Here is a 12,554-nt window from a genome sequence, read left to right on the forward strand (position 1 = left end):
CAACAGCAGCAGCAGCTTGTTGAAAGCAAGTTTATTTCTGAACTAACAAAATTCAGCAATATGTATTCAGTACAATATATATTTTTCTTTTAATACAAAATATAGAGTTTTGTTTGAGTTTTGTACTGAATTTAATATTGTTGGCTGTTAAACTTGGTCCTTAAAACAAATGTGTGTATATAGTCACAGTCCTGGCAAATGTAGGTTTAAAATAATTTACATTCAGCCATGTGTTTGTTTTTGAATGGAAAGGAGGTCATTTTGAGGTCCATCTACATATTTAACTCAGTCACTCCAGAATGTTAACATTACATCCAGTCGACAGAAACATGTTTGAAAAAGTAAGATAACTTTAAACCTACATCCACTAGGGTTTCATACTTGTCCATCCTATTATTATTGGTGTGATTAACAGGCATTTCTAGTGCATGAATCTCATTGTTACACCCAGATTCATTAATCGTGATCGTCAATTCTCCTTTCAATTTGTTTGTTGAAAATAGAAAATATTTTGATGCATATAATCTTATAATACAGGATCTGCAAAAGAAAACTGAGTTCAAAATCGAATCAAATACAGTGACAACCTAAAGTTAAAGGATTAAAGACCCGTTACAGTAGTCAAAAATTAAAAGCGTGTTGTGAATGAATTAGAATAAGCCTGGTTTCCTGTTTCAATATGTTGAAATGAATTTTCAAAGAAAATTGGCAAACTTTACTTGCAAAACCTCTTTTAGAGTGCCTGCAACGTTTGCCGTTTGCAGATACATAATGACCAATTTTCGTTTAAGGATTTACAAAGTATCCTTTGGTTTATTTTGAGTGTCCTTTATTTACCTGAAGAAGTTATTTAAAATATGTTGTTTCTAGTCACATTTTTTCATGTCCAAACAAACACAAAAAAAACCAGAATTGTTGAGAATATAAACATTGCATTTGTACAGCAATTAGTATCCAATTTTCATCTTAAAAATGAATGCAGTTGATAGATCTAAAAAAAAAAAAACATCCAGAAAGACTGAAATCTCAGTGTCAGCATCTTAGTGTCCAACTTCTGAAAAGATGTAAACAGATCATTTTGTGTCAGAATGAGTGAGTGTTAACCATTTTAGATCCCTTTTATAATAACACCTTTTTGCTGTGCTTACATCTGTAAAAGCTGATTCTGAAAACATCACAGAACACAAATTTACATGGGGTTAATCACAGCATCTTACTGAATGGAAATGGGAACAGCTGTGCCTAAAACATTTTCAGGCATTAAGCTCACAGAGCTTTTCATTTTCCAGTTGGCGTTCTTCGTCTGTAGGAGTGTTTATCTTCTGCTTTGCAATGCTTTTTCAGATTGGAGGCTTCAGTCCGTTATTACTGCCAAAGAGACACCCGAGCTTAGGTTGGAGTTCATTCCACACATCACCCATCTGATCAGCAAAACAGAAAAAAAGAAAACAAGTTTGTCTTTATGTAAAATGAATATTTTTGGTATACAGTTCCATAACCAAATGCTAAAACACTTCAGGTCCAAAAAAAACCTAATTCAAAAATTCCACCGGACTTATATATATATATATATATATATATATATATATATATATAAATGAGAAAGGATACACCTTTTTTTTTAAAACAGAAAAGGTGGACATGCTGTATGTGATATGCACTTTTTTATGGGAAATATACTGCAGCTCTAATCCAGTCACACATCCTTCAGTATTAGCTCTTTTGTCAGACTTTAGGAGCCAATCTAAAACTATATTGGACTTTCCCACTGAAGAGGTGCTGAGTCGACATCAAGGCGAGCTGGAGGAAAACCCATTTCCATACAGCCTTTACCTCTCTGTGTCCTTGGACCTGGGAGTTAACGAAAGCCCCAAGAATGTTGGCGGTGATTGGAAGGTAGGTGAAGATAAGCTGCGTCTCTTGATGAAGGCAGAACAGGGAGAAATAGTTGCGGAGCTCCATGGTCTGGATGGCACTTTCTTGCTATTAAAAGAATTATGCCAAAATAGAAAAGTGATTATTAATGTCAAATTATGATGAAAACATAAAAATAAAAACAAGAGGAAGCTATTATCTTTTTGTTAAAAAAATAAAGTTCTTTCATAAGATGCGTTCCCCAGACGATTAATCTTGGAATGCACAGTGTCTGGACTTTTACTTTGCTTGTGAAATGTTTTCCTTTTTTTACTTTTATTTGACTGAATATATTACTCTTTGCAACTTCTTGCCTTGTTTAGAATTAAAGACTTAAATGTGTTTTATCTTTCATTTTGCCTTTTCATTTCCTGTAAAGCACTTTGAATCCCCTATTGTAATATTGGTGCTGTGTAAATAGCCTTACCTTTCCCTAAAGTTTTTCCATTACACACCAGTTGCTAGGAAAGGATATTCTCGATGTTCAATGTCATTTTGGCAGTACGATAGGATTGGTACTTCTAAAAATACTGAAATGTTCTCTCTTTTTAACATATTTCTTCAAGACAAATTTTTTTGGGGGGCAATTACATGCAAAAATGGACCCACCAGGAGTCCAACAAAACAGGATTTAAAATGTAGGAATGTTATGGCCTGCAGAAATCACCAAGTCAGCTGACTTGACAGTTGTTCAGCAGGCAATCTTCGACAAAAAAAAGATACAGTGCAAAGTTAATTAGTAAAGAAGCTGGCCATTTACAGAGTGCTCTGTTAATGAAAAGTTGAGTGGAAGGAAAAAACTGGTAGTAACAGGGATTATAGCAGCTGTGCCTGGATAGGATTCTGGAGTAAAACCCAGTCAAGAGTTTGGGACATTTCACAGGATTTGGACTTAGGAGTCACCACACACAGATGTATCAGAGACAATCTACCAGGACATTTTAAAGCATGTTTCCTTCTGCAGACAAGCTTTAGAGACTGAGTTCATTTTTGAGTAGAACATTGCACCTCTCCACTCCACACAGTCAAAAGTATAAATACCTGCTTTAATAACCATGGTATCATAGTTTTTGATAGAAAACCATACAATCTAACATCTGTTGGCCAAGATGTAATGTTTCTAAGAAACATAAGAAATGTTGAGGCCATGAGCCTCAAACCTTAAAAAAAAAAAAAAGAAAGCACTTCTATCAACACTGAAATAAATTAACAAAATAAAATGCTAAAGCATTTGATAAGTGAAGAAATGTCAAAATATAGGGAACAGTTTTATATGTCCAAATTGCACATGCTTGTTTCCCCTAAAGTGCAATTTGTTTAAGGAAATGAACTGAAAAATGTGTTTAAATGGCAAACACAGACAAAGCACACTGGCTGCATTCAGAAGATAAAAAAACACCAAGAAAATGAAAGAATAAAATAAAATTAATTACCTTCTTAACATGAACTCAGCTTTGTACCAGTGTCTGAAAATTTGTTTTTAGTCTGCAAATGAGTCTGTGATTTACCACATTAAATTAAATGTGCTCAAAGGGTTTAAAGAGAAGACTCTATACTTTTTGAGGATTATCCAGTTTGAGTGAGAGTGTTTTTGTGCATGAAAAAAGGTGTTAGGAGTTAAAAGGCCTGAAGTCCACATCACAGCAGCCTGCCCCAGCTCTGAATCCTGGCTTTGCTTCCCAACAGCACCATTAAATGTATGACAAGGTCACCTTCCACCATGACAGTGCTTCCACTGCCATTCTAATAGCTTATGTCACGACTCAGATAAAGCTTTTGCAAAGAAAGTTTTATAATTAGGCAAACAAAATGAAACTGAAAGGACAATCACCTGAACGATTCGCGACTCCAGCTGCTCCACAGAAGCCTGCTCTTTGGACTGAACAGTGGCACTCATCATCTGCCTTTTCATCATGCTGTACTTGTGCAGCGCTTTTTGGTGCTCGTGAAGCACGCCCTTTTCATGACGCTCACAGAGATCCTAGAGGGGAAAAAAGAAAGAAAAACAGGCAGCAGTTCTTACTGATTGACTGAAAGTGGCGGGGTGATGCACTTCACCACGACATTATGTAACAGATGAGTGACAGGAGAAGCATTGGGACAAAAGTATGGATAACTTAAAGTACTTTGACAAACAAGAGCTGCAATTTTATAAATCCATCTAGTTGAAAAGCATTCCCGGAAATAAAAGTTCTGTTCTTAAAAGGAGAAACTTAAAAAAATAAAATAAATAATAATAATAAACATACTGAGGGGCTGTTAAAGATTTTAGGAGGAGATAACGGGGAATAATTTTCAAACTTTTTTCACCTTTATCATGACATTTAGCTTGCACAATGCAACTGACAAACATGTATGGGAGTTGAGTAATAAAATAAAAATAACCATGTTGCGTAACTGTGTGCACCTTTGAACAAACACTTAAAAATTACGACTCAACTTCAGCAATCGGTCCTCTTGAATTAACACCTGTATCTAAGTATAGCTGAACTTGAGATGAAGTTATCGTTCTGGGATTTTTGACATTTGCATCTTTTAGTAAAAGTCACAATTTACAGAGGGAGGAAAAGATGATTCGAGGTTGACAAATGTGTCAGTCAGGAGAGGCACACAAATCCTTCTGCAGAAATATATAAAAACAATTGGACATAAATGTGAGAAAATTAAACAACTGAGATATTCCAGAAACTCTCCAAAATTAATTAATTAAATAAATTAAAAAAAGACTAGACAGAAGCTAGATATTAAGGCAACAGCAATGGCAAAAACTGGAGGCATTTCTAACAAGTTCTGGTTGTGACAATCCTCTGTGTTCGCCATATTTCTGAACTAAGTTGTATTTCAAGACATAAAACTTCTTCTACAGAAAATATCCTAGCTTTGCTAGCGTCTTCTAAACCTTAAGAAATAATGTGTTAAAAGTTTGGTAAGACAGAAATATATATTTTTGAGCTGCAATTCCAAAATGCTTTGCACAAAAAAAAATAAAAATAAAAATATTGAGTGTATTACAAAAAGACCATCATATCCACAGTGGAAAAACCATGCAGTGGAGTAACTTGGCTCAAATACCAGTCGGTTTTTACCTCCATGAGTCTGCTACAAAAATAAAGATAAGGACACGTCTCATTTTACAGGAAGTTGAAGTTCAAGTGTTCAAAGAAGTTCAAGGAGCTAAATGAGATTTAACTGTTGAGAGGCTTCCTGCATGTCCAAATAGTTACTTCAGTGGTAATTGTCTGCGATGCTTTCAACATGCAAATGTTTGTTCCTGTAGAACAGTTTAGTTCTGGAGGGGAAATGGTCTTAAGCCCATTTTCTAAAGACCGATACACCAATGATTTCTTTATTAGCATCGTTGCTGATATCATTCCCTCGTGGCATTATGGTAACCAACTCCTGAATGCCCTTACTTACATCTGCATTATCCTGGATTAAAAGAATTTTTCGCCGTCTAGACATACCACATTCCTGTCAGTACAAAAGAAACGAAAGTCAAGCTTGCTCACTCTGTATGACTGCAGCAAATCTAGGAAGAAGTTCAGTTTTTCCACAACGTCGTCCTGTTCCCGTCTGCCCTGGAGACATGAACAGAACAACAATTATCAAATAGTTTTAGTTTGGCATGCACTCAAGGTTGTACCTGCTGAGCGGCTTTGTCGGATAAAACTGCAAACTCCTCCGACAGGCTTTTCAAAGACTGACGCAGGGTTCCCCAGCTGCTTTGGGAGGAGGCCAGGGAAGGAAGAGTCGTCGCATCTGAGCCCAAAGCACTGGCGAAAACATTAATATAAGAAAAGAATAAAATATTGCAGGATCCGGGCTACTCCGGATTGAATCCTTCTGCAAAAGCCATAAATCCTAGAGGATGATTAACTGTATATCCTTCATAACAAAAAATACCTAAGCTCTCGACCAAACTGGACCAGATCAGTTGAATTCTCCATTGAGCGCTCGGCCATTTTTTCAGCTCTGTCCCGCAGCCTCTGGAAGCTGTTGTGGATATTTTTAATCAGCTCTTTGCTCATTGAGAACTGAGCCTGAATGTCTGCTGGGAGATACTCCTGCAAAACAGGTCCGACAGAATCACCTCCATTATGTTTACAGGTTGTAAATGAAAGTAAGAGCAGTAGAAAAAAGTGCGCCTGAAGTCACCATATCCATGACGAACCTTAGCTTGGGTTGCAATCCTGTTGGTCATAAACTCGTCACCCGTTTTCTTGCAAGTGTCACGCAGCTTTGTCTGGACATCCTGTTTGCGGAGCAGGGTGACGAGTGGGTGAGTGGAAAAGGACAAAGTGTGAATCAAACAGGATGTGCTTTGCTCCCATGCGTCGTGAAGATAGTGCTTATTGTGCAAGAAAATGCTTGGAAACATACAGAGCCACTGTAGGTGAGAAAGGTCTTGACCAGCTCATCCTCAGAGAAGAGGGGGTGACGAGCCACCAGGTTAATAAATCTGCTCAGAGCTCGTCTTCTCCCTTCAATGAACTCGCGCTCGGACATAGAAGTTAGGACTGTGAATAAAAGAAAAAAAACAAATATCTGGAGGTTTACTTTAGAAGTGTGCAAAGGCAACATAACTAGAACAGTTAAACTCGAGCGTCAAGTGCTCATAATCCCACAAGGCTGATCTAAATGCAAAATATTCCCCCTGCAGATTCTTAGATTTCAGAACATATACGTAGTGTTGGCTAGAAAATGGTCAGTTAAGACCAAAAATCTTAGACCAAAACTCAGTCCTACAGTTCTTCTTTGTCATGGCCACACACAAAGAAGAGTTGCTAGAGATATCATTATCCCTGACCTTTTAAGTCTTTAAAAAAAAAGAGATAAAAATGGTTTAGTGTAGATAAGAACCATCGAAAAATCCCCGGAGAAGCAGCTGGGGCAGTAATCAGGGGGCATACAGTGAGTCATATCAACACTGAGGGAAATTACAGAAGCTGTCTTCTAAAGCAACATCACAGCTAGAACTAGCATAGATCCAAACACTCGCTTAAGAATTAATCTCAAGAGATTATTAAACCCATTGTAGTTAAATCATCAAAACAACATCATAGTGCTTAACTGAGAAATGATGCCTCTTATCAGAGTTTTAGGAGTACTTGTTGTGCACATGAAAATGAGGGGGCAGGGAGAATAAGTGATAAGAGAAGTATACATTTGGATTAATCTGTTACTAATCCCTTCCCTTCCTCCTGTTGGATATGAAATGCTCTCCATACAGACAGACTGATGGGACATAAGGTAACACAAACGACCTTAAATAAGTGCACAGCACAACCGCATCAAATTTTTACCGATTTGTCCATTTTAAATGGGCAAATAATTTAAAACTTGTCAGAAAATATTTCTGTTTAAATGAAAAGAAATATTCAACAAGTTTCACAAATCTGAACAACAAAAGCTCCATGTGTCAGAATCAAAAGAGGAGCAGAGATGAAGTTATCAGAATGACACATTCAAAGACTATTTTTTGTAAAACCATGGCTAAACACCATGAATCCTTTTTGAATAACTCACATAATTATCACTAAAGCTTCAAGTCTTCAGGAAGTGAAAGAAGCTAAATTTATGCATCACTGGTTTATGTCTCTGTTACGCAAAAGCTTTGAAGAACCAAATGACAAAAAAAAATCCTTACAATTCTTTGTCTATATAAAAAAAAAAAAAAAAAGATTTTTAAAAGCTGGAATTTCAACCTAAATTATCTCAAAACAAATCAAAACTTTGAAATGTTGATGCAGAACACAAATCTGGTAAATAAACAAAACAAATAGAGACCTAACAGTGCAGTCTGCACAGAAACCCACCTCCCTTCAGCATCCTTTTGGGCGGCAGTGCCGGAACCACTCTGTAGGCAAACTTCTGCAGCAAAACTTCGTGGAAGACGTCAAAATCACTGTACCGCCTGTATACTGACATTTTATAACGCTAAAAAGTAAAAACGATGAAACTGAATTACAAAATAGGTATGAGCACAATTGATTTTGTCTGTTCTGATGTGGATTTGTGCAAACTACTTGATAAAAAAAATGGAGTATTTTCAACACGACACTGTAACATGTTGCAGATTTGAATTTCCTTGCCTGGCTGGTGACCTGATACTCCACATGCTTGAGGAACAGGCCCTTCTTCTCCGGAATCAGCTCCACCTGGATTGTGTCTTTGGTGAGAAGCTGTTCAAATGTCTGCGAAATGGTGAGCATGTCGTCCTGAGCCGGCTGCATCCTCAGAGCGCTCAGTTCCCTCGGCTCGCCGAGTTGGGGTTTTGGCAACTCTGTAAATCACACATTTCAGAGCTAACATTTGTTCTCTGTGATTGAATCAATACTTTAGGAGTGACTGGAATTTCAAAACAGTTCAGAATGCCTTTTTTTTTTCCCCCCTCAGTTTCTCTCTATAAAAGTGTTCTTGACAGTAATCCATGCGACCTTTAATGATTCCTTCCAGGACATTCCAAGACAGCTGTGTATAAAATTTAATTTACTGAGGCAAACTCAAAGAGAGTTCTGGTGCAGAACAGGAAGTGGCATGAAGCAAGTTGCCATACTGCCCACACCTGAAATAACAAAACTGGATTCAACACTAAAGCCTGCAGATGGATCCAAGTCAAGTCTGCATAATAGTTACCTTTAGGAAAACCATAAAATATCCCTCTATCATCATCCCACAGAGAGGGAGAGAAAACAACACTTAAAAATACAGCAAGCTGCAAAAATATATATATTTATAACCTTTAACGTCTTTATATTTAGTCTGTCATGCAAAAGCATTTACTTTCAGAAGACACTGGATTTGTACATCGAGTACATCTGTGCATTGTCTAAATAAAGCTGTTCTGTGAAGGCCTTTAAATCCATTGAAAATATATTCAACAATACTTGAAAATGTATGTTTGCAGATACTCTCCCCCTAGCCTGGGCTATTTGTAAAGAAGACTGTGCAAACATTCCTGTGCAAGACATTTTCATCCACTTTTCAATAAGCATGTCTTGTTGTTCACTCATATAAAGTACATCAAAGATCCAGGTTGTAAAGTACAAAAGTTAAAGAGATATAATTACTTTTTGCAAGCCACTGTAACCATAGACTCCCAGCACATGTTGCGGTTTTATCCGTATAAGAAGAAATAAATGTGCATCAAAAGGGCTTTTCTAAAAATATTCCCAAACACACATCACTTGCTAACCGCAGTAAAGTTGCTGCTGAATTTATGCTTCTGGTAAAAGTGTCGAGAAAAACTTCCAGGAGAGCTAATAAAAGAGTGACATTTGCACCTTGCACGTGAACAGATGATGCATTTCTGAGGCCATCTTTGGACACCAAGCTACTCATTAAGCAAAAACCCTTTACTTTTCTGCTGTCACTGCAACACAGTCTCTTACCATGTATGAATAGTTTGGGACTTGGCTTTTTCCCTTGCTGGGCTAGAGCAATTAAAGCCAGCGCTTTATAGAGGGTGAGCTTAGTAAGGAATCCATCTGTACAGTCAATATGCTCAGCAATCTGAAAAAAAATAAAATAAATGGTGGACAGAGACAATATAAAAGAGAAGGTCAACATTTTTCAGTCTGAGATCCAACTTTAACTGTGGTTTGAATTCCTGTGTGCACAAAGCTCTCACAAGACAAAAAGCGAATGATATGCTACGAAAGGTCAGAAAAAGGTGAATGGCGCCTTCAGGGAATTCATCCAGCTACATCCCTACTAAATATTTCATCTTTAATTTCCAACAAAAGGTACTTAAGCCTTCTGGCCTCTCAGCATCTTGAGGAACTCCTCACCTGGCTGAGAGCCGCCTTGGAGAGACCGGTCCTTTCCAGGAGGCGCTTAAAAACTTCAGCCTGCACTCTCTCATCTGTCCTGCAGCGGATGGCCTCATACACTTCTCTGTAATAGGCAGGAACTGAACCTAAAAGGGGAACAACACCTACATAGCATCACATGCTCCTCAAAAATTAGAAATATTCCATTAACTGCACAACACCCAGGAGGACTTTGCATAAATGACATCAATGAAAGACAAACTTTCATTTTGAAAGGGATAGTAACACATCATCACATCATGTGACTTTGTGTTTTCTTTTCTGCGAAGGCAACTTTTATTTGCTCCATTTTAAAAATGACGAGGATGGACTCAAATTGAGAGAATTAATAATTTGCAAATATTTAAAGAGATTAAAAAAGAAGAATGACTGATGTGACATTTTAAATCAATTTTTTCAAGACACACCTGACAGGATTTCAGGAAGAAGGGGGGGAAAAAAACAACGACTTGTCCTGATCTTTCTGGTCACGGCTCAAGAAAGGAGCAACAGTAGTTTGGGGGGCGGTGGGGGATAATTGAGGACATGAATGAGAGCTTTTGAGATGGAACAACTTGTTTCCGATCGATCACTGATAACTTCTCATGAGGTGAGTTCAAATCGCGATCTCAGCGTGTTGTAAGATCCTCGCGTTTTGACGCGCGAGTTTCGCAGATACACCGAGAAAAGTCACATAAAAGTCACATGGAAATCACTGATTCAAGAGAGAGTAGAAAACATGTTTTCACACGTTACCTTCATTGATCTCTCCTGCCATAGCTCGGGGTGTCATGTGAGCACAAGAGCACCTCCATGTGATTTCCTGCAGAGAAGGAAAAACAAGTAATTTGCGTCTTAAAGTTGTAGTGATTCCTGGTTGAAGTCCAAGTCCTGATGAAGTGAAGCCAGTTGCCACCTACACGCTCTGGAAGCTGCCGATGCCACTGCAGCTACACCACTGAGGGGATTTTTAAAGGTTGTGGGGGCGTGAATGTGCGAGTTTATGTCTCAGTTTCGTTAAACATTACCTATTTGCTTTATGTAGTCTATATTCTACAATAAAAAAATTAAAAAAAAACATGAGTGGTTTTACATATAACTTCTTATTTCCTGGTCTCACCAGCGCATGTTTATTTGATTTAATCTCTGTTCCTCAATCTCCAAAAAAAAAAAAAAAATGCCTGCATAACAAATGTTGCATTCACGTACACCTCGTAGATATTTATTTTTTCTTAAGATGTGACAGCTTTTAAGACAGAGTTCATTGCAAATCATCCCTTTATGTGAACTTTACCAAGATTAATTAAGAGTTTAATTAATTAGTGTTGGTCAGTACTCTGAATGCGAACATCAAGTTTATTCATCTGAATATTTTATCACGAATAAAGCTTTCTGATGTCTAACCTTTTTTTTTGGTATAGACTCAGTGAGGAAAAAACAGTAAAAAAGAAAAAAAACTTATAAAAATGTATTTAATGCCATTTTGAATAGTAGGAGAAAGACATAAAGTGATCAAGTGTCCAGTTTGTTGCACTGCCACAGAGATTGCTAGTTAAACTAACTATGTCCGTTTTATTAAAAAGTAAAGTTTTAATGCTGAAAGATTTAGAAACTTTAGTAACAGTCAGTAAACCTGCTGTATGAAGAGTGAAGGGCTCTGTTGTGAACATATAAAACAATGTGTTGATAATTGATTATATTCTGGATTTAACAGAGAACAAATGAAGCGAATAAAAATTGCAACAATAGGATGTCTCCTTTTAATTCTCATGAAATCTCTTGCTGCAAATTACATTAGAAAAAGGTTTATTGATTTTCATTGAGTTTCCTGATAAAAATAAATAAATAAATAAATAAATAAATAATAATAATAATAATAATAATAATAATAATAATAATAATAATAATAATAATAATGTTTAAAGAAACCAATGCATGGAGTTTGCCTGCCTCACTCTGTGTGCTTTTAGTGTGCTTTCAGTGTGCTTTTAGTTTCGACAACATTGCACAGATGAAAAATGGATGTCAGAAACCAATTTAACACTTCATTTAACTAGCATTTCCTGGTGAAATAAACACTAGGGGTGTTAATTTGTAGTTCTGAAAGTCAATTTTATGCAATGCTGGGAAAAATGACTGAATGGAAAAGTCATACAGGTGTTTGTCTTCAGGAGACCCTTGTAGTGTAAAAACTGATCGTATTTGTCAGATTTCAATGGCATCAACAACAATATGTTCTTTAGGCATGTAATTAGAATTTCTGGAGAAATTTGGAGTATTCCAGGAGCATATCAGTTTTGTTCAACAATTGCTCAACTAAGGTAATTTTTTTTTGTATTTCCATGAATGATGAAACAGTGATTTAGACATGATGTCATTGGTTTTCCATGTCTGTAAGGAGTAAAATTATGCCTCCATATAAAATTCATAAATTACCATTCAAGTCAAAAGAGGTTGACTGTCAATGTTATGTTTGAAGGAAATGGCCAACTGAAATGTTGCATTTATAAAAATGTATGTATTTTAAATTGATTAAACGTTGATATTTTTCTCTCCTTCTATAATTAAAGAAAAAATGACAGTCTATTTGCAGTCTACCTACGTCGCTATAGCAACCACTGATCGCGCTTAAAGCGCGATCAAAATTTCCTGAAATTTCAAGCAGTAATGACATTCCCGACACTCCATGAACCTCACGTTGCTTGAATGCCAGCTCGCCAGTAGATGTCGCTGCAAGTTCCCTTTTCACACCGACAATGATGTGGTTTTGCTGAGTTCTGGCCGGGGCTGGGTTGAACTGCCAGCTGGGGGACTGTCGTGAACAGTCGC

The 12,554-nt window shown here is 37.0% G+C and overlaps 1 protein-coding gene across 3 annotated transcripts; it reads right to left on the minus strand.

The window, feature by feature from the left end:
* Positions 1-16: 16 nt before the first annotated feature.
* Positions 17-12,553, minus strand: snx8a (sorting nexin 8a). Of its 3 annotated transcripts, none has more exons than XM_081610146.1 (14): positions 12,423-12,553; positions 10,482-10,548; positions 9,705-9,832; positions 9,306-9,426; positions 8,007-8,197; positions 7,731-7,851; positions 6,295-6,431; positions 6,086-6,166; positions 5,818-5,978; positions 5,558-5,687; positions 5,424-5,492; positions 3,746-3,895; positions 1,834-1,983; positions 17-1,421 (listed from the first exon to the last, which is right to left on the minus strand). In XM_081610146.1, exons 2-14 carry the CDS (start codon positions 10,516-10,518, stop codon positions 1,341-1,343), a joined length of 1,557 nt encoding a protein of 518 aa, XP_081466272.1. In that variant the 5' UTR covers positions 10,519-10,548; positions 12,423-12,553; the 3' UTR covers positions 17-1,340. The 3 variants fall into 3 exon arrangements, with proteins under 3 accessions (XP_081466272.1, XP_081466271.1, XP_008414125.2); XM_081610145.1 differs by lacking the exon at positions 12,423-12,553 and adding an exon at positions 10,646-10,855; XM_008415903.3 differs by lacking the exon at positions 12,423-12,553 and having other exon boundaries at positions 10,482-10,855.
* Position 12,554: the final 1 nt, after the last annotated feature.

This window comes from Poecilia reticulata, chromosome 8 (genome assembly GCF_904066995.2).
Source record: "Poecilia reticulata chromosome 8, P_reticulata-male-v2, whole genome shotgun sequence".
NCBI lineage: Eukaryota > Metazoa > Chordata > Actinopteri > Cyprinodontiformes > Poeciliidae > Poecilia > Poecilia reticulata.

Bases quoted from the DNA above. Each gene is read 5' to 3' on its own strand.
- snx8a (XM_081610146.1), bottom strand. From the start codon at position 10,518: ATGACACCCCGAGCTATGGCAGGAGAGATCAATGAAG. The intron at 9,833-10,481 runs GTAACGTGTGAA...TTCCCCTTTTAG, and splicing joins GGCAGGAGAGATCAATGAAG to GTTCAGTTCCTGCCTATTAC. The intron at 7,852-8,006 runs GCAAGGAAATTC...TTTACTTTTTAG, and splicing joins AGTATCAGGTCACCAGCCAG to CGTTATAAAATGTCAGTATA.